This window comes from Anastrepha obliqua, chromosome 1 (genome assembly GCF_027943255.1).
Source record: "Anastrepha obliqua isolate idAnaObli1 chromosome 1, idAnaObli1_1.0, whole genome shotgun sequence".
Taxonomy (NCBI): domain Eukaryota; kingdom Metazoa; phylum Arthropoda; class Insecta; order Diptera; family Tephritidae; genus Anastrepha; species Anastrepha obliqua.
In genome coordinates, this window is record NC_072892.1 from 24743396 (window position 1) to 24766631 (window position 23236).

A 23236-nucleotide genomic window follows, 5' to 3' on the forward strand; every position below is an offset into this window, starting at 1 on the left:
CCTTCTACCAAGCCACGACTAACAAAGTACGCATTGATCAAAAGCAAAAAAAAAAAATAAAAATAAATAAATAAAAAAAAAAAAAATTAACACCCAAATTTACCGATACTGAAAAGTGAATTTAATTTCATTTAATCATTTGAAATTTTAAATGTAATTGCATTCGAGACAAAAGTACCAAGGGCATTACATTAGTGCACAGTGGCTTCTGTAATCTCTTTGTTCGAACTTGTCATAATTTCTAAGTGTGTTTAGTTTGCTTAAAATAAATCAAAAAACAAAAAAGAAAAGAAAATCAAAAATCACTTATTTACTGCTCATCATAAATCAGCGCCATTTAAACATCAGTTCAATTCACAGAATTCAGACTTCATTTATTTTAAGTCTTTTTGGTTTTTGGTTCGACACACTATTGATTTTCCCACTATCCATATATATGTATGTGCGGCTCGTATACGCACGCAAAGAACGCTCACAATGCGTGAACTCTCGGCTATCTATACATTCGTGCTTTGTTGTTATTAATTACTCAAAATTTATTAATATTTAACTGTTTTGATCAGCTGATAAGATGCTGAAAAAGCTCAGGAAAGAGAAGAGGATTTCAAATCGAATTGGTTGTAAAATATAATAATGCTTAAAAATTAAATTAAACTACATAATATGTAATATAAAAAAGATCCAATTTAACTTCAGTTGATATTCTTATTTAATTGAAACTATTTCCCTTAAATTTTACCATGATTTATTTATGATTTGAGTTTTTATTCTGTGTATATTGAATTATATATTTTTTATACATGTTTTGTATTTTGTATGTTGATTGGCAAAACTCTAGATACTGTTAATATATGTTTACAGTGACAAAAACTTATCTCCCGAACTGTACTTCATACTCATCAAATCATCTGAATTATATTTAAACTGCAACTAGAAAGTAGTTTTCTTTTTCAGTTTCTCTTTATAACAAATTTCATTGGGCACTACTTAGGCTTGGATTATACTATTTGAATATTTTTTTTAGAAAACACTGAATTCATAGCAGTTGCTTTCGTTTTTGTAACTAATTGCTTATTTACATAATGCTTCAAATACTCAAATATAAAGGTGAATTATTGATTATTGTTGCTGTAACGGACGGTATAAAACAAGTTTTTGAACTTTTAGTCGAAAAAAAAAACTTTTTATTTGAATGACAGTTCTTGGTCGGGTATTAGTCTCCAGTCAGTGGTAGTGCGAACTGGAAAATTAGAGTCTCATTCCTCGTTACTGCTTGAGTAATTGAAGCACTAATTTCCATCTAAATGTTAAAGTCTTGTGTTCCTCTCAACGAGGGCTATTTATATTATAACTGTGTAGTTTTATTAGAATAATTTTTGCATTTATGTGTTTTAGTTGTATATTCGTAAAGCTACTTTGTTAAAAACGTACAGCAGCTGGGTTTAATTAAACAAATAAAATATAAAAATGTTTTTGGTTTGTATCTAGTTTTGGATTTTAGAAACTTCACATTCCACGTATTTAAACATGTGCTTTATACTAGGGTGACTTATATATTTAATTTTATGTAGCTAAAAATATAACTCACAGAAATAAGTATATGTGCAGGGGTATATTCAAATGAAAAAGTACAATATAAAGAAGCAGAAAGGTTCAACCAATAATTTTAATATACCTATATTTAGGAAAAATAGGAACAAAAAATTATACAACAAAAATTCAACTTGCCGTATGAATTGGGGTGTTGTCTTGCTGGAAAGTCCAGTCGTCTCCGTATATGTTTCCCGCAAACTCAATGGGAACATTCTCTAATATTTCAATATAGAATTCTGCGTTGGGTCTTGTTGGAATAAAACAAATTGGAGACTTTCCACCGTGTCCGAAAGCGGCCCAAATCATCAAAGACCCGCCACCGTGGTTCCGCTTATGGCGCGTTTGCCGTGGTTGCCTAAGGTCCCGCCAATATTTCTGGCAACTATCTGGACCATCTAAGTTGAACTTTTTTTCGTCCGAAAATACAACGTTTCGGTATTCGTTATTCCAAAATTTATATTTTCCGGCAAAAAATATTTAATTGTCTCGTCCTCGACTAAAATTTTATGTATTCATCTATCGTTTCGGTATTCGTTATTCCAAAATTTATATTTTCCGGCAAAAAATATTTAATTGTCTCGTCCTCGACTAAAATTTTATGTATTCATCTATCGGTGGCCTCAAGACTTAAATGGTGTTTGACTTCCTTGCAAGACATTTCTTTTTGAGCAGCCAGACGACGAATTTCTCGTTTGCATCTTCTAGCGATGTTAGTTGATCTGCCGCTTCGTTTGAGTTGACCATATGTTTCTGAATTTTTAAGAAAGTTGCTAACACAGAATTTTTTTATAACTCGCTCTCTAGGCTTGCCAACCCAATAGGGGAGACCGGGGATGGTTGACTAACTTTTGACTTAAGCTCGTATATCTCTGATGTTTAATTTAATATAACAAAAACAACAATTGCTACCGATAAAAAACTATTCAGGTACCTAAAATACTATAATATGACCTATATATTCACTATTATAATACTTATTTTGCTGATTTTATAAACCCCTGACGCTTGGTCAACCTACCCCATGTCCGGGGCAGGTTGACTATATGCATGGGGTAGGTTGACTTAGGCAGTAATTAGTATAAATTAAGAAGATTGGTATAAAATAAAACACAAAAATTTACTAAATGATAGAAACTTTTTAATTAAAATGAACAAATATATATGTATATAATGAACAAAATACTGCAATCGTTACTAAAGTGCCTCTTTCAGCCGATGTCATTTTCCCCAAGTTTTTAATACCTCGGCTAGCTATGACTCTATTAGGCACGTGGACTGTTGTAAGTCCCGTCTCATCAACATTCCAGATATCACCTGGGCTAAGATTTAATCGTTCGTAAACTGTTTTCAAATTACCAAAAAAATCATTTACGTTTTTTTGGTTGGACGACGTAGCTCTAGACAGGCTCGTAGCTTGAGGTGATCTTATTGATAATGAGGGATGACGTTTTAAAAAATTAATAAGCCAATCTTCGCCAGCCATTAATTTTGTTTTCCAAGATTCAGGCATAGTTTTATTATTCTTTTTTGCGTATTCAAATGCAAACTTTCGTGTCTCATACGGTGTCAATCCATAATAAATATCAGCAGCCGCCTTCAAATAAGCTGCCAGTTTGTTTTCTTTGTCATCGCTAATATCTGCCTATTTCTTATGTACCCGGCCGTGTCCAGGGTCTAATCAGCTCTCGTGAGGTTAAGATTACTTTCTAACTTATTTTTTAGTTTAGTTACATAACGATGCAACGTTTTGTACGGGATTTGGTATTGCTTTGACATGGCGTTTATGCTTTCATTATCAAAAATAATCGCGTGGCAAGCTCTTTCTATGATATTTTTTGGAGAATTACCCCTTTCCGATTTTCTTTTGTAAGTTCTCATTGTCTGTAAAAATACAACAGTAAATTAGAATGTGACAGAAGACTATAGAGCAATTCCATGAGAGATGATCATGAAAGTAGGAGCGACTGGGGTTGGTTGACTAATTAGTCAACCTCCCCCGAACAAAATTTGTCAACCAGCCCCTAACGCCATTTTGCATTTTAATTGCTCATAATATGCAAACTCTGGCACTAACATAGGAGCAATACTGCGTTATATATAGTAGAACTATTATGTTTTTATTTGGCATAAGAACAAAATTGTTTCTAACAGATACATAGGCAATATAACAAAAAAAGTACGAGCTAAAAAAATTACTTATCGAGAACAAAAACACAACATGTGATCTGACTCACGAACGCCTTGCGACTGCCGCGGCTCACTTCGCACAAGTTCGCTGGTCATGGGGAGGCATCGATATTCATGATTGGTTGATGAAAATCACGTGATGAGGACGAGTTATTGTTACTTAGTCTACCTGCCCCTATAGCCAACCATCCCCGGTCTCCCCTACTGATCTCTGATTGCGCATAGGTATACTTATTTCATACGAAAACTTAATCTCGCAACACAAATTTGTAATAACGGTACTAAGAATAATGACTAAAGAAGAATTTTGCAAACGAATAGTTAAGTTGGACTGCAAATGCAGACTTTGGCATACCAAACAAAAATGTACCGTTACTATCAACAAAGATATCTGTATAAAAAACTTTGCACATATACTTATTTCTGTGAGGTAGGTAGGTGAAATGGTTGAATGCCAGTCTGGCACTCCTCAAGTAGCACTAAAACGCCGTTTTGATACCATAAATATACTCGGAACTATCAGGGAAACTTGGAAGAAGCAACCAATTCTTCTGTATAGGGTGACAAATTTATTTTTTAAATTAGTTAATTACGCAGGACTGCACATTAGCGTTAATTCTGCCAATAAACAAAAAAAAATGTTTTTGTTTTTTACACTCAGTAGCAAAAGTATGCGTACAAACTATTTTCCTTAGCATTTATGCTCATATATGTCAGAAAAATTAACAAAATTTTTAAAAATATTTTTTCGAATTTACCTCTATCCTTACTTAAAATACTCCACCAAGAATAATCTTAACTACTGCTTTTGCCTCTAAGCTATCGATAATCATCTATCAAGTCAGTCCATAAGTTCGTGCGTTTTTTAAAGGTGGTTTTAAAATTAATAAACATGCTTAATTCCCTGCTCAAAAACTTGCTTGTCCTTGGAGCCAAAATACGCTTCGATATCCCTTTTTATAGAAACAAAACTTTGCGTCTATTCACTAAAGACGGTCAATTTTTGTTAAGTGCCTCATTCGGGTTTGATAGCTGATGGGAATAATAATCAGCAGTTATCATCTGGTTTGGTTCCAGAAGTTCATAATAAACAATACCGGCCATATCCCACCAAATAGACAGGAGAGGAGAATCTTCTTGGTGTGAAAGCCATCTCTAGGGGTCGGTTCTGGTGTTTCATCTTTATCTAACCAATGGCGTTAGCGAACAGGATTATTGTAAAGGACCCATTTTTCATCACCAGTAACGATACGGTTCAAAAAACTTTCATTTTCAAGCCGTTGCAGCAGCTGAGACTCACACACATCCACTCTCTGCTGAAGGTTGGCGACGGAAAGTCTATGCGGAACCCATTTTCCCAGCTTTGAAACCTTTCCCAACTGAACCAGGTGTCTGTGAACTGTTCCATGCGATGAACTTAACCTCTGAGCTATCATATTGACTATCAAATTTGGCTCAGTTTCCACGAGTTCGAGCAAGACGTCGGAGTTAAAGACTTTAGGACGACCAGCGCGCGGGGCATCCTCCACGTCGCAGTTACCACTTCGGAATTTTGAAAACCACTTTTGCGCAGTCCTTACACTCACGGCATCCTCTCCGTGAATTTGAGATTTTATAAAAAAAATACAAAATTTGCCTCTTATACGCGTTCGAAGATTCCATTTTATTTTTTAACAACACGTGCTTCTATTCGCGATTAAAATCACTTGAGAAAATATCAATCAATATCACTCAAAGAAAATATAAATAGTTCCGTTATATTCCGCGAATAAGTGAAATTATGGGTAAAATACGCACGAACTTATGGACTGACCTGATATAATGCTTACCATCTATTGCGCAGCAAAAGTGTGCGTAAAAACAATAATTTGGTGCTTTCCCGAAGTAGCGTGGGTGCTAATGATTCATAAGTAATCAATTTTAATTGTATCTATAGAGGTTTCAAGAGCGTAAAAGTTCATGGAGGCCAAAAGAAAAGAAATTGATGTTGGTAAAAGAAAAATTATTATAAGATTTTGGAAGGAGGGAAGAACTTTTTGCGAAATAGGAGCAACCGTCGGAAGAACCAATTCCTCAGTCCAGAAAGTCATTAAAAACTTTAAAGAAAGTGGAGATTACGTATCCCGTCAACGAACTGGCCGACCTCTACTACTTCCAAATCGGGAGGAACGATATGTCGTGCAGCAAGTACAAATACCCCTAGGGTTACGGCAAGAAAACTTGCAGAAAACATCAATTTACAGTTTTCCAAAGATACTGTGCGAAGAGCTTTGAAAAAAGCTGGATTTTATAGCCGTGTTGCACGCATAAAGCCAGTGGTATCCTTAGTAAGTCGACAGAAGCGACTCGCCTTTACCAAAGAATATGCAAATAAGCCCAACGAGTTCTGGATTAAGGAGCTTTTCACGGTTGAGAGGAAGCTCTGCATTTTTTGCATTAAAGCTAGACAACTTGGGTGGAGAAAACCAGCGGCGGAGTAATGGTTTGGGGTTGCATGTGTGCAAAAGGAGTGGGAAACTTAGAGTTTATACCGGCAACTATGGATCACAAAGGGTATTTGGGCATCTTGAAAGATAATTTGAAGCCAAGTGTGGATAAATTAGGATTGGGGTCCGATTATTTGTTTCAACAAGACAATGATCTCAAGCACACTGCTCTTGTTACGAAGCTTTGGTTGTTATACAACGTCCCTAAATAGCTTAAAACTCCTCCACGGTCACCTGATTTAAATCCTATAGAGCATGTATGGGACTTATTGGAGCGTAGGATTCGCCAGCATATCATTACTTCCAAAGAAATGCTCAAAAATTTAATGATAGATGAGAGATATGTAGATGATAGACGTTTTGAAGTTAGTTGAATCGATGCCAAGACGTTAACTAGAGGCTATCAGAAGGAAAGTTTATCCAACGCCTTACTAATTGTAGTTCTAAATCAGTGCTGTCCAAAATGAAAAATGTGAGTGTATAAGTGAGAACGAGAGAATGGGAGCAGCCCAGGGAAATTTAAACCAAAATAAATAAATATTGGATTGGAGTAGAAAATTTTTGTGGGAGGAATCGAAATGCCTTTTGATATTACATCTATAGCTTCCTTTGAACGACTTGTAACATAAAAGGCATTGCAAGTCGCCAAAGGCATTTTCTAGTATAAAAAAGTTCTCACAGGGCATTGTATTGCATACATTAAGCGTCGCGGACAAACTCGGTGTTTATTCGTTGCTGGTTTCATAGATGACTAGATGTGAAACTCTTTTTCTCGTGAGAGCGCTGAAAAATGTGCATTTTTTATAACATTTTCCAATATTGCCACACCGGTAGAAACATGAATTGGGTATTTTTGAACCAAAGGTCTGGAATTTTTAGTTTCCATACCACCATTGAGGTTAGTGTTTAGTGTGCGGTTGCCCAATAGCCGTATATCACTCGTAAACACCTACATATACTAAAAATAAGCACAATCCGTATGAAATGTGTACATAAATAAGCCAAAAATTTAAAAATTTATATGTAAATGAAATTATTTAAAACTGATATACATAAGTAATTTAATAATAATAAAGTTATGAACCCGAAAATCATAAGTTATAATTAAAAACATGACTTATAGCGATTTTTTAATATAACACAGAAAGTGGGTAACAAAAAACAAAAATTCTCAAACAACGAACAAAATAAGTTAAAGCAGATTACCTTTAATTTTTGTAAAATATCTCAAACACAAATTCAGTTCCCTTACCTACGCTTTTCAACCATAGAATATTTACGTATATACAAATTTACATAAACCAACACACACTTCTCAATAAAACTACATTATGTACATAAGACTAATTAAAATTAGAAGTCGAAAAGGATATAACGAGCTTTGGATTCTACAAACTCACTTCAATTCAAATTATTACATTTCAATTGAATTAATTTTAAGACAAATAATTATAAACATTTCAACACGTCATTTCTCCATTAAGCAAAAACGAACTGTTTTCGTCAGTTATTTTCGGCGCGTTTCTTCTGGCAGTCTGCCATTTCGCCTATCAGCTGTTCAAAATCCCATAATGTGTGAGTGCTGCCAAGTTTTTAAACGTCCTCATGCGCGCGCTCACTCTCAAAATGAAGAAGTTTCACATCTAGTTATCTATGGCTGGTTTGCTAACGACTGAACGATGGAGAGTAAGAATACGTGTCATCAATTGATGTATGGGATGGACAGCACTGTTCTAAATGCTTAGTATTGTACCTGCCTTGATTTGTACGCAGACTTTTGCGCTCAATATCCTTGAAGTATTTTTAGTTTTGTTGCTGTTTTTGTACAATGTTTCTGTTTTTGGTAAATGTCTTTATACCAAAGTATGTGTGTTATAATAATGAATTAAACAAATAATAATTTAAGTTTGGAACATTTAGAATGGATTATCTTTTCAGTGAGTGAAAAGTTAGCTTTGCCTTGTACGCACAGTTTTGCTGCTGAGTGTATATCAATAAGCACAAGTTTTTATAACAAAACAAAATTTGTTCAGTTTATTATAAAAAAAAAAAAAATAAAAAAATTAAATCATTGAGCTGATTATCAAAAACAAAATCGTTTTGCTAACTATCATAATTTGACTTTGAATCCATTGCTAATATGAAACAAAAAGCCCGAGGAAATGCGCAAATTCATTAGAAGTCTTCAATAATAGGCTCTTGGCCAATCACAATAGATCACATACATACATACTTCTTTTCCTTCTTCTTAGCTGTGTTGGACCATAGATTCATCAGCAATCTTCCTCCAGTTCACTCTCTCTCTCTTGCTACTTTTTTCCAATTACGAATGTTCATCACTTTTGAGTCTGCTTCGACGTCATCAAGCCATCTCTTTCTTGGCCGACCTCTTTTTCTGCCTCTTATTGGACGTAAAGTTAACACAAATTTTATTTGTCTCCACGAATAGCCTGCTTTCTGTGCTTCTGCATCCACCTGGCGCCTCCATGTGTTGTCTGGTCTCCTGCTACTTCCTTGGGGATTCTAATCCGATCCACTTGCATTTGCGACATCGTACTAGCCCATAGGTCATCAGAGTTAGATTAGATTAGATTTGTGGGAGGTTGGACAAGCCCAAGCACTCAGTCAGGAGACCATTGTACTACACCCGGATAGTGAAGTGGGTGGTAAGAAAATGATGAAGAAATGTGGGTGGTAAGAGGGAAAAATTAGTTTGAGGACACACAAATCTCTTGGATTCATTGATGAGTCTTAAGAGATCCGGAAGAAGAAGAGTATAAACTTTATCCATGCTCAGAATATCACAACCCAGTAAGTCTGATTCTGGAAAACGCCGGACAGCTACAGAGAAATACCTCTGCAGTGTCGTCATCTTCAAGACAGGATAGGCATATCGGGCTGTCGACGATCAGTGTTACTTATGGTTTCAGGCCAAAATATAGTACCACCGATTTTACGTTGTCGGCGAAAATCCACAACTGCGTGCGTCTGGATATGTGCGCCGATCTCCAGACTTTATCCAGCACACCAAAGGCAGAACGTCCTTTGGAAATGCGATCGAGATAGCAATACTGCCGAGATAGCAAAATTCATTTATTACTTCTAAGGGGGTGCCGGCAATCTGAATAGCTTGCGTTTCGTTGATGTTAAGGCACTTAAATTTTGTTTTGCCAATGCGTAGTTCAGGTCTTCTAGATGTCCGTTCAGATCCCAGGCTATGCTTCTATTCTCCGCGCAAGCTTGCCGTATAACTCACCAAATACTAAACTGAACAGCGGCGAAAGCACACAACCCTGTCTGATAACAGTTTGTACTTGAATGCTGACATTCTAAGCATTTTTATGATTAACACGGCAGCAAGCGCCCGTGTACAAAACCTTAACAAGGCTGATTATTTTTTCGGCCTCTGAATTTTTGACAAAAATCCTTGTTATTTTTGAATGTCTCCTTCCCGATTCGCTTCCTTAAATCTCCCTAAAGGTTTTCAATGGGATTTTTGGTCGGTTGACTCGCTTGACCAAGCCATAATTTTAAAATTATTTTGTAAAAACATTTATGTACTAACATTGCGGAGTGTGGCCATTATCTTATATAAAAAGCCACCGAACTGGCACATTCTCCTCAGCAAATGCATCACTTATTGAAGTATGTCTTTGAAAATAAATTTGCTCATTTTATCGGTTATGAGGTGAATAGGTGCTATTCTATATCCAGCGAAGAATTCCCAAATCATTATGTTGCCGCCACCGTGCTTCGCTGTTTTTGTTTTTTTTTTTGTGAACTGTGGTGGGTTTGTCCTTTAAAACGTCTAACATTTCGCCCAACATCATTCCAAATAAATGTATTTTTGGTTCATCGCTCCAAAGTATGTTAGACCATTTTTTCATACAATTTGGCCCACTCCATCGCTTTTGAGCAAAACTTTTCCTCTACTTAACCATTTTTTCCTACACCCTGGTCCTCACCATGACTTGTGCTCTTGAGCAAAACTTTTCGTCTTCCTTAATTTTGCTTGCTTCCTCTCTCTTCCTCTGAGACTTTACGAGCTATTCTGCCTGGTACAATTCTCGCGGATACTACGTTACGTTGTTGATTTCAGCAGCAATGGCCTTTGATGACTTAGAAGAATCCCTCTTGGCAAGAGTCATAATTAAATTATCAGTGGTTCAAGTCGTTTTCTTTTCTTAAGGGTATTTACAACAACATTTTTGGACCATCCAAGTGAGTCAGCGATAAATTTATATGATTTTTTTTTTTGTTTTTAAAGACTGAAAACAAACCTCCGCTTCTCAACTGTGCAATGTTGCGCACGACCCATATTGGAAAGAAATTCACATTAATAAAAGCCAACGTAGCCGCTGGATATTTATTCGCTGCGCTATGTCTTTGCTGTCGTAAAGCTCATACAGCTCATCGTTCCATCACCTGCGATATTCGCCTTCTCCAATGTGAAAACATCCAAAAATCTTCCACAGAATCTTTCTCTCAAACACTTCAAGGGACACCTCATCCGATATTGTCATCGTCCCAGCTTCTGCGCCATTCGTTCGGACGGGCATGATGAGAGCCTTGTAGAGTGTTAGTTTTGTTCGTCGAGAGAGGGCTTTACTACTCATTTGCCTACTTAGTCCAAAGTAGCACTTGTTGGCAAGAGAGATTCTACGTTGGATTTCTCGGCTGACATTGTTGTCGGTCTTAATGCTGGTTCCTAAATAAACAAAGTCTTTTACAACCTCGAAATCTTAACTGTCAACAGTGACACGGGTGCCGATGCGTAAGTGCGCCGGCTATTTTTTGGATGACAGAATTACTTCGTTTTGTTCTCGTTTACACCCAGACCCATTCGCTTCGCTTTTTTATCCAGTTTGGAAAAGACAGCATTAATATCGCTACTGGCGTTACGTTCAATATTTTTCACTTAATTAGTTAAAATGCAAGAGTTATCCGTGAAGTACCTACTTACATATTTTACCGGCCATCCAAAATCACACGTTATGAAAATAGCCAATAAAGTAACTTGATATAATGACTATTTTAAATTCACCACGAAGCAGTGATGCCATTTGTAGAAGAAACGAAATTTCAATAGCCTTAAATTTTTCCGAGCGGCACAAGGCGTACCTATTCTGATGGCCATAATTGTATATTTCTACTCATTAACATTTCACTAAAAATATGCACGTGAAACGTTTTAATGTTTGTCTTCGAAATAATGTAGTATTTATTTAATATTTAATAGTAATTAATAACAAAATATTTATTAATTTTATTTATATATTTATTACAAAAATTAAGTAGTTCAAACTTTGAAGTGGCACAGTGTGGCAGGTGTTTTGAAAATTGTGATTTTTCTATCATAAACATTTCTTAGTTTTAAAATCTCTTTTTGTTGGTATTCACTCCCTGTTAATGATTTTTCTTTCTGATAATTTCTGGTCTAGTACTATTTTCTTCGTTTTTATACAACAATGCATTTACTTGTAATTAATTTTTTGAGTGTTTAGTTGTTGTGTAATTGTTTTAAACAATATAAATCTGTTTTGCGGGTTGCTGCTTAGTATTGAACACTCCATTAGTTGATATTTTAGTTATGTTTTTATTCCAAAAATATTAACCCGATTTGTAGAGTTTTCCATTAAATAGAAAAGATAATAAACATTTCGTTACTAACATTGTTAGTACCAGTAAAATCATATAAAATAAATTCCTATAAAAAATGGATTTAAAACTAAATAAAAAACGCATTAAATCTAAAGAATATAAACTAAACGAGCATGCAAATAAAAACGTGGTATCCTCTTGTCTTTTCTTTTGCTGCAGGTCACAGTCATTCCGGCAAGGGCCATTGAATGCTAGTAGCCGAAGTCAGTCGCATACGTATGTGAACTCCAGCATTTCAGCCAATCCCCTTCTCCCAATTGACACTGGTTTGTATTGTTTTAAAGTTTTACGTTTATTTTTGAAATTCATTTAAGTTTTTATTTTAGCCTTCTTATATGATATATATGCATATGTATTAGTAACGTCGACGTAATTTAGAAAATCCATTTGTCATTTATATTAATAAATAATTTTTAATTAACTTTCTTTTGTATTATTTTTATTTGTCACTATTTTGCCCACTAAAGCGGACTGGGATTATCGCAATCAATGCACCGCCTCGACGACGCTTTCTCTGACGAAGAAGGCAGCGGATACCTTGGATCGCCGACAAGACAATCCTACAGACCACACGCGTTCTCAAGTAAGTACACACATGCACACATACATTTATAATTTTTCACAACTTATAAAAAAAGGATCGATTTGAGTAGGACGAAGCTAAATATGTCTGTGTAATTATTATTATTTGTATTATAAAGGTCACAGCAGCCCAGGTGGAGATCTATCAGACGAAGAATTATGCTCCGGAATCGCCAACATTGGCGGCGGAACAGCAACACCACTCGGCAGCGGCTATGGACCAAATGAATTCGAACCGGTCTGTCTCTCCTCAGGGTCCGGGATCGTGGACTTCGCCCAATCACAGCAGTCAGCAGCACAGCAGTATGCGCGCCCAAGATCAGGCTCGTGCGCATCAAGGCGATCACAATTTAGGTAAGTGGAGAACATCAAAAATAAAAGAAAATAATAATAGTAAAAATAAAAAAAAACAAAACCATTCTGATTTGTAGTATTTTCTTTCATTATTTAAGTTAAGAAAATCGAATCTTACCTGCTTACATTCAAAACTTTATTTACTATACCTGATTTTATTATTATTATTGGCTGTATAAAGCGAGTTTCAGACGCCATTCATAATAAATCTTATTAAATTGGCTATAGATCGAGAATTTGCGTTTTTAATACTAGCGTTCCATCTTAAAAATCCAATGGAAACAAAGTGTTAAGATACCTTTCACTTACTTTTCAGTTTTGAGTTTTTTTTTATTTTTTCTTGTTCACTCCACTCGGGAGCATAGGGCCTCGACAATACTCTTCCATCGTGCACAGTTCGGGGTGTATGTGGTGGGCATCTGCCAACTCGCGCCTCCTCGAAGTATTTTTTGGCCGGCCGTGACCTCTGCTGCCTTGCGGGCTCCAGTCCAGTGCCATTCTCGTGATGGTATATGGTGGTATTCTCAATGTGTAACCTATCCATCTCTACTTTCTGTGTTTGATTTGCCTAAGGATGGGTTCCTCGTTCGTTAATCTCCACAGTGCGTTGTTGCTGGTCGTTTCGGTTACGTAGAACCCACTGTCGTGGGAACGCTCCACAGCGCGCTGTTGCTGATGGTGTTCGGCCAGAATATTCCACAGATGATGCGGTAATGGTGTTAGAGACCAGCCATGTTTCACTTCTGTACAACAATACTGACTTCACACAGAAGTGCAATATTCGCAGTTTAGACTGCCTGGAGATTTGAGAACTCGGCCATACTGTACGCGTTCGCCCGAACGCCGCCCTTGCTTTGTTTAGCCCGCAGTTCAGTTGACATCTTCATCTGCTCCACCATCCGCCGTGATAGTGCAGCCGAGGTAGCAGAAGTTTTCGACAAATTCCACCGGGCGCTCGTCAACCATTATATGCCACGATTTATTGTGGTTGACTCTCGTGGCTTTGGTCTCGGCGATGTTGACCTCCTGCCATTGCTCGCGAGTATGACTAGTTTGTTCGCCTTCGCATATCAGTTATTTACTTTTAAGTTATTTTTTTTTTAAGTTTGGCCCATAATAATGCGACGGTTTATAATTTCTTTCGTATGTGATGAACGTCCCAGTTTTCGGTGTTTTTTTCCAATATTCGTGACATTATTTCGGGACACAAGTAAAACCATGCTTTAATATTTCAATTGTGGCTGGTTAGTCTGCCTCAAAGAGTTCATCAAAATCCAAAAAGTTTTGACGAACTGTTCTTTGAATTGCCTAAAAGTGTTAAACGCTGTTAACCTGTATACTAGGGCGGGTCGATTTAAAAATCGCTCATTGCTCTGTGAAAATCGTATTCAAGGGATCAAAATAAGAAACTTTGCCGAAGGAACCATACCTCTAAAACGAATTCTGCTCCCCCCCAATTTGGGTCGAACGAAAAATCCCACTTTGACCCATTTAGAGTGCTCCAATCGAGTCCAAATGTATGACCGACCCCCACTACTTTGGACGGCCGATCTACCCGTGCCAATGGCACACCCCCTGGAACTCCCTGGGGGGTTCCCCATACAATCATTTCAAAATATCACCATTTTTGGCCTTTACATGAGAAAATAAACTAAAAAGTTCGACCCAAATTGGGGGACATCAGAATTCGTTTTAGAGGTATGGTTCCTTCGGCAAAGTTTCTTATTTTGATCCCTAGAATATGATTTTCATAAGCAATGGGCGATTTTTTTGCCTCCCCACAAAAGACACTAAACGTTCAATCCAAATTGGGGGACATCAGAATTCGTTTTAGAGGAATGATTCCTTCGGCAAAGTTTCTTATTTTGATCCCTAGAATATGATTTTCATAGAGCAATGGGCGATTTTTTTGCCTCCCCACAAATCGACCCGGCCTACTGTATACCAATCTTTGATTTGGAAATTGTTTCTGAAAAAAAGTACCAAAAAGCGCTTCGAGCAGAATCCTAAAAATTCACGTGACAGGCATAATTTCACCCTTAAATTTTTTTTTCAAATCCCCTTACAACATAATTTCTATTTCTGTTCTGTCATACAAGCTAAAGTTTGTTGTGTTGAGTTTCTGATTTTATAATAAGTAGATGGAAAAGAGTTTTGTGCATGGAGATTAATTTGGTGATTTTCGGTTAAAAATTTATGGTTTGTATTGATGACTGTAAAAGCTGTAAAACTTAAATTGATTAAAAATATTCTTTTGCTTAATTTTTCATCGTTCTTGGAATGAATTGACATTTGTGTGGCAGGTCTGAGCCACTTGTCCCACTTATACAGCAGCAGCACCCCTCGTCGAGTCTCAGTGGCATCCCAAGCGTATGTCCCTGCGTCGCCGCCGCTCATGCACACCAACAACAGCAACAGCAACACCATCAACACTATAACCACCAACACAGTGGGTCTATCGGTGGATCTCAGCAGCTCTATGGAATTGGAACAGGAGGAGGATTTGGGGGAGGAGGAGGAGGAATTAGTCGAGGAGGAAGCGGATTCGGACTTGACAGCATCTACCACCAATCGGGAGAGTATGGTATCAGCGGAGCCGGGCCCTGTCCATCATCAGCAGCTTCGGTTACAGGAGTCCCAATCGGAAACTGTCACCCCAGTCCATTATAGCAGTACCAATTATTCGATGTCTAAACAGTGTTTGCTTAATAATAATAACTCAACTGAAACTGATACGGATAATATCATATACACAGACATAAACGACATTCGACATTACAAATATCCAGACTTTATGAATAGTTCCAAAACCGAAAATAAAATATCCAATTCCGAAAACTTAAATCTCAATGATCGTAACGATATTTACGCAACCGTTAATCGTAAAACTAAATCCAAATCGCGAGAGAAACACTTCAGTGATGAGTTCATTGATGAATCTATACTGCAGTACGCGCTATCCAAGCAAATGGGTATTACGGATATGCAAAAGCATAACGGACAAATCGAAACGGATCGTGGGTTTTCAAGTCTTAATTACCAGTATCACAATGACTTGAATCATCCGTCTGATTCGTCGTCCTCTTATTTTGGAACTGGGTTTGGTACTAAACGCTATGCTGCGATCGAGCGTGCCAAACTGACACATTCCGAAAATTTTCTAACACCATCAATGGACTCCCAGAGCTCTGCATCGGGTATAGGTGGTTCGACGACTCGGCGTCATACGCACTCATTGCCACGTAACTCTGAATTGTCCGGTGTAGATTCTGTTGACTCCTACGATAGTCACTATATCACTCATCATGCTCACTCGTTTGGCAATTTGCGTCTAGGCACAAATATTCCAAACAGTTATTTGACGTTCAATGATAGCAAGCCGATCAGCTCCGCTGAAGAACACAGCGCTGCAGGTTCGCCCTTGAATCGTTTTAAAACATCTTCAGAAAAACTTGAATTTGAAATATCGTCAGGCAACTTGTATTCCGCTAGACAATATAATAAGGAGGAATATGAAGAGGAGAACATATACGACCAAGTGGAGAAGGAGCCCTGGTTGAAGAGCAGTTCTTGCAAAGATCTGTACGATTTTTCTTCATTTTATGAAAGCGAAAAGTCGAAGCCAATGACTGCTTTCGACAAGGAGTTCCTCTCGTTTAATCGTATTGATTCTCCCGTTACACGTTACGATGATTCGAGACACTCAATGTATATTACGAAAAACCATTCCATTGATGCCACACAAGACTTTTCCCCATTACCCAACTCCAAAGTGTATTCCTCAAGTTACCCTGGCAGCACTTACAATAGTCAAGATCAGCAACACAAGCGAGGCTATGGGCATCACGTTGACTATACCGGTTCACAAGACGATATCTCGCAGGATAGTTACGAATTACTTGAAAAGTATGATATCGACTTCTTTGTTGGTCGTCGTCGCTCAGATGATCAAATGCGTTCTTGCTCGCTTGATTCGGGTAACTACATACCGAGCGACGACGAGTCGGTTTCGGAACAGCATAAATATCGATCGGCAATGGATGTTAAGAGTAAATCAGCTGTTGATATTATGAATGAAATTTGGGACTCAGAAGATCCACGATACTTGCCTCGTGAGAAGTTATCGGTCAAGTCAGACGGTAGCTTTTATAAAAAAGTCAAAGAGGCTCTCTCACGCACGTCCAGTCAAGAGAGTCGTAGTGAAGTGTTTGAAACGAAAATTTCGCGTAGTTCAGACTCTAGTAAAAAATCACGTGATAGTTTGTATCACACTGATAGCAAGAAATCACGTGAAACAACCAAAAGTAAGACTTCAGTGGCATCTAGTCAAGATTCTAAAGAGTCTCTGGTAGGAGACTGCTTTGGTCGCAATTATGAAATGCCAACTACAACCGGAAAGAAACTAAAACATTTAAATAAAAAGGAACAATACGAAAAGTACCAGCAGTCTAGTCAGGAATCAAAGAGCGACTATTACGATGCCGTAGAAGGTGTTGAAACCGATAGTCTCTGTGGTCGACCAAAGGTAAAAAGCCATGATTGCTTGTTGTCCGACACACATAGCTCCACAGCGAACAGTTCGTTCTACGACAGCCGTGACACATATTCAACGTTTCCAAGCAATAAATCACATAAAACTTCTAAGGTGCATTCGATCAGCCTTCAAAATGTAGAAATTGAAAGAAATACCAAATCATTTGGAGGTAAATCACCCGATGCTGCTTCGGCACCCACATCAGGTAAAAAATGCGAGGAAAAAGAAATTCAAACTAACGATTCTATCGATCAAACAGCACCAATTAAGAAGGGAGACACACAGTCGTCAAAAATTTCTGCTTTCCGACGTCGCTCGGATAGTGAAAATATATTCAGTTTTGACCAGGACCGCATCGAATGCATTCAAAATTATACGAAGCAATGGGAGGTCCGAGGCAAGGACGAGAAACCCAAGCAAAGCCCCGAGTATCCCTTAACTCCCGAGCTAATCTCAGAATTTGAAAAACAACAAGCGCGTGCTGCCAAACAAAAAGTAACGCGTAAAGAAGAATTGATGGCTAAAACTCATTTTGAGGAATACAATCCGATTATGGCTCCACTAAATTACGCACACGCTACAGTGGAGCGTACTAAAAGTGATCCAAATTCCTTGGCTAATCGCGCGCGTCTTGGTAGCAACTCACGGCGCCATGTTTTGATGCATCAAAAGTCTATAGATCTAACTCCAGCCGATTCCAGTGATGAAGATTATGTTTACAAGCAAATACCAAGTGCTCCGCCACTGTGCAAAGCGCATGGTAATTTTGAGATCCCAAAGTGCTTTGATGTGCCGCAAGTTCCGGTTGATATACCAAAAACTGGATTCGAATTGCCGAAGAGCTTCTTCAGAGAGTACGACAGACGTTTTCCAAAAGTGTTGAAGGACGACATACCATATGTCTTACATAAGCGGCATGTCATGAATGGAACAGCCCCCTCACTTGGGGAAAAGAAACATACGAAACCCAAGTCGCCAAAATCACCAAAGTCACCGAAATCTCCAAAATCTCCGAAATCGCCAAAGGCAGAAGCCTCAAAAGTCACCGCAACCTCAGTTAGCCAAGCTGCCGATTTTTTGCCAGACATACTTGACAGTTTGTTACCAGCTGAGACCAAAGAATTTCTTTTTACTCAAAATATTGATCTATCTAAAGTTGACCCCATAACTTTGGAGGTAGATAAGTCCATACCGACTATAGAATTGTCTTCGCCGAAGCGAGATATTACAAAACAGATGGATCCCTCATTGTTGGAAAAACTAAATAAAAAACTCAGTCAAATAGAGAGTGACTCCGCAACTTCATCTCGTACAGAGAGTATCCAACAGCAGAAGAATAAACTTGAGCAAAAGCAAATAGAACTTATCCAGAGTCTTCGCAAAGAGCTACAAGCCAATACTAGAAAAGTGGTAAAGCCGCGTGTAATACCAAAAACCAAAATTTCAAACAAACCTAAGAAAGCCAAAACTCGCATCACATCTTTTTCCTCTGATGATGAAAGTCTTGATTCCGATGATGTTTTCGGTTCGGCAGAAGCAATACCCGCTCGACTTGAGTTCTCGCCTCCCCAATCACGTAAAGAAATCGAACCAATATTACGCATAGAACAAAGTCGTTTGATATCAGCAGCATGGGGTCGTGGACAGACGATGAGCTCAACGGAAATTGAGGGGTCACCACCACAATGCCGCCGACTTGCTGAACTGGAAAGTCGCTATCATACACAAAAACTTGATCCGCAATATGCCAATACGACAGAGTTGAGACGCATTTCTGAGCGATCGATTTCGATTCCGTCCTCAGAAGACGAGCCACCACTGCATGTCCCTACAAGACGTATGGATGAATGTACAAACGATTATCAACGCAACGAAAATATTCCGTCGCCAATATTAGAACACGCAGAGTTTTTCCGAAGCAATGATGATATTTACGAAACTTGCCAAGAGGAAAAAATTACCGAATCTGATATTGATTATACCCTTAAGAAGAAATCGTCGCCACGTACTGAAGTACCAAAATCAAAAGCTAAATTCATCGAAGAAATTATAGACTCCTCAATAGTGATGCGGTCCAAAGGTCATGCTCCAATACTATTTGCGCATGCTCGCCTCAACTTGTCTGAGGGTTCGGTTTCGCTACAACGACAAAAGGCGGCTCAAGAGTCACCAACAACTGAGAGACGTACTAAGAGCCTAGATACTCCAGTCATATCATTGCACAGACTTCCACCTATGAACGCATTTTCATCTAAAGATGATACCGTTGGGTTTGAGGAGGAAGCCGAAATTTTGGAGGAGAAATCTCTTGAGCGTGAGTCTGGTGGCCAGCAAGATGATGACACCGCCGATAGTGTGCACTCTTGCGCAGGTTCTATACCTACACAAACCAGTTATTATACTGTAGGAAAGGATTCTCTATTCAACACAGTGACCATTGATGATGAAGAAATTCAGTTGTTGGATCAGCTGAAGTATATTGAGAAAATTGCATTGCAAGGCGTTAAAATTAAGACAAAGAAAAAATCAAAGATGAAACTAAAAAGTGGAGATCACCTAATTTTAGACATACCAAAGTATCGTTTTACCGATTGGTCGCCATACAGCTCAGCCAATAGCTCTCGGAAGACATCTCCAGGAGTTTCGCGTGCCAGTAGTATTGAGAGTGCTGGAAAAGGCAAATTGAAAATTGGACCGAAATCGCCAGAGAGTATCAAAATCAAGCCAGGAACTTCGCGAAGCCGACCAGAGTCACGTCGCACTAGCATGGACGATGTTAAGGTAAAAGATGGGAAGGGCAAAAAATCAAGTCCTAAAGAGCGTCCACGTTCGATTGAAGCTCGTCGTCTAAGTAAGGATAAAAGCAAATCACAGGAAGAAACCGAGGCAGATATAGCTAAACGAAAAGAGCGCCAACAAAAATTGTACGAGTCCGCTATGAAGCAGACCATAACCATGCTCAGTCCTGTTAAAGATTCATTGCCGCCATTCCCGGCTCCGGAAGACAAAATTTCAGTAAAGACAGATGGAGATAAAATTATAATAGAAACAGAGTTTAAGAGTAAAGCTGAAGACCATGTTTTAATAGCAAAGTCGCCCCGTAAGTTGGACACGTCTTTGGTGAAATTTAGTCGCAGCTTCGACGAAGGACGTAGTCCAGACAAGTTAGATAAAGCGAATCGCAGTTTTGAAGATCGAAATAAATCATTTGAAGAGTCGGAAAAATCAGACGTACCAGAAGACATGGTTATTAAATCTCCCAAAAAAATCGCCAAAAGCCATGAGATTAAACAAAAAATCGAAGGAAGTGTCGTGCACAAAAAAATTGATGGAAAATCTAGCAGCTTGGAAAAACCTAGTGAACACCATTATTTGGGAACGGATATAAAAGCAAAGAGCCTCGATGATAAGAAGCCATCATCAACTGCGGAAGCAAAGAAAGCGGACGACAAATCTGTCACTCGGAGCGCTATTGGGGATCGACGCATGTTCGCTCATCAATACAATGTGTACGAAGATATAGATATGCAGGCAGTTATTTCGGAAAGGCGATCATTAGAGATTTTAAAAAGGTCTTTGCCCTCCGAAGACACCAAAGACAGCGACGGTATATACAGTCGTAAACCATCAACGGCAGAAAGTTTGGAATCGTTTGTGTCGGCCGATGATAGTCATTCACCAGCAAGCAAGTCTCCAGTTCCGCCAGAAGTGTATCCACATCGGGTACCAACCATTGAATGCGAAGAACCATCCATTGAGGAAGACGATAACTCTGGAGAACGTCATTTGAAGGTGTCACGCCAAGATACAAATCGATTAAGTTTGGATCGTAGTCGTAGCGATGAAACAGGGTCGTGGATAACTGTAGAGTGTGATGAATTTGTTGGTTCTGACACATCTGATAATGAACCACGTACTTTGGAGCCAGACCGCAATATATTGGAGACTCAAGCTACTTTGGAGGATGCCGTGCCATTAGAGTACTCTAATTGTGCCACACCTACATCTGATTTAAACATTTTGGTAACACCACCAAATACAAGCCCAATGGTAGAGAAATCTGTTTTGGAGACATTTGAAAAACAAGCTGAGAAATCCGATACTAAAAAGAAACACAGCTTGGACAAACAAAGCGACAAATCAAAAAGTTCTGATTCGTGGACAAGTGGAGAAAAAGATGTTAGCCCTCATCGTGGTGAACATCATCACGATTGGAGTTTATCAGTAAGTGGTGGAAAGGAAAAAAGTTCCATGGACGAAGAGTCAAGTGTAAGCTGCTCAATCGCAAGACCGTTAGGAATTTCTCAAGATTTTGGGGATGTAGAAGAGAGAAAATGTCTTGAACTTAAACAACGAATGCTTAAATTGGATGTTGGCAACGGAGGCGAAACAGAAGGGGTTGCATCAACAAAAACAAGTCCCACGGGTGAAAATGAAGCAACACCTACCAATGAACCGAAAATTATAGTAAAGAAACCAACAACGCCAACCCTAGAAAAACAAAGTCCTATAGATCTAGGCATTAGCACCGAAACTTTTCTAGATCCAATAGATGAAAAGTTAACAAAGCTTCTACAACGAAATGAAGATAGTGAATCTAGTTCGGGAGCCTCTAAAAAACCGCCGAAAATTGAGAAACCCGCACGTGCTAATGCTGGTAAAAAGTTAGCGGTAGTCAGAAGTGATGGGACTGATAAGCCTGGAAAATCAGGCAGTAGTTCACAGGAATCGAAGTCAAGTTTCGATTCAAAGGGTTCGCTGAGTGTTGAATCGCGTGGCTCATTCGAAACCGAAAGTAGCTCGGGTTCAATGGGCGCAGCCCAGCGAAGAGGAGAATTGCAACAGAAAGAGCAACAAACTACATGGAAGCCGTTCCCCATTGAAAGTTCAGGAAGCTCAAGTACAGATGATCCTTGGCACCATGTCGAAACTGATGGGTATGAGCGATATGATGCCAATAATCCATTACGAGATTCCTCAGATAGTGACTTGAAAGAAGTGTCACCGGATGAACAAAAAGAAAGTGATACAAGCTTTCAGGATGAGTTAAATGACTTTCCAACTACATTTGGTTACCCAGCTATGACGAGTTCACTAAGTGGCATCGGTGTAAATCCTACAGATATTATTGGTTACAGCACTGGCTTTACTCTGGGACGAACCTTGTCGCGGATATCAGAGCGGAGCACAGCGTCTGAAAAATCAAGTATGGAAGACGATGTCAGTAAGGCATCCACGCACTCTGTAAGTATGCGCGACGAATCTGTAGGTTCCACTGATCATCAACCTAGCCTGAGTTCAGACTCTAGAAGCAATACGAATTTGGCTTATATCTCGGATGCAGATCGACGTACCTCGGCCGAAATGCCGGAGATTCCATGTGACTCGGCAACTGGCGATCGACTTTCGAGCATTGGTAGTTTTAATGAGCCGAAGTCCCCGATAGTAGTAACTGGACGGTTTTCTATTACCCAGGTCGAAGAGCAACAGGGCGATGATGTTGATAGACACACGCTTATGTGTCTTTCAAATGCAGGAAGTCAAGATTCAGAAGACTGGCCTCTTCCAGAAATACCTTTCGACCATGTGCCAGTGAAGCCTGTCGAATCTATCTATCAAATGCCCGACTTAGATAAGCCTGTGCCAAAAACATTTTGCTGGAAAGCTAGTAAATCTTTTCAGTCACAAGATTCACAGGAATGGCCTTCTCCACCGGCTAGTGCCGTTGAGCCTCCATTGATAATAGAAGACATTGAAACATATTATGCCACAGAAGCACAAAGTGCTGATCAAGTAATGGTGGAATCCTTCACAGCAACTGATAAAACCGACGATGATA

General features: G+C 38.7%; 1 protein-coding gene across 2 annotated transcripts in view; it reads left to right on the forward strand.

The window, feature by feature from the left end:
- LOC129238035 (FERM, ARHGEF and pleckstrin domain-containing protein 2) overlaps nucleotides 1-23236 on the forward strand; it is a 114889-nt gene that overhangs the window by 64361 nt on the left and 27292 nt on the right. The window contains exons 9-13 of one of the 2 annotated variants that reach the window (XM_054873075.1): nucleotides 12087-12193; nucleotides 12395-12510; nucleotides 12629-12863; nucleotides 15167-16168; nucleotides 16265-23196. In XM_054873075.1, the coding sequence (XP_054729050.1) occupies nucleotides 12087-12193; nucleotides 12395-12510; nucleotides 12629-12863; nucleotides 15167-16168; nucleotides 16265-23196 (8392 nt within the window). The remainder of the gene's footprint in view (nucleotides 1-12086; nucleotides 12194-12394; nucleotides 12511-12628; nucleotides 12864-15166; nucleotides 16169-16264; nucleotides 23197-23236) is intronic. The other variant, XM_054873084.1, reaches the window with a different exon arrangement.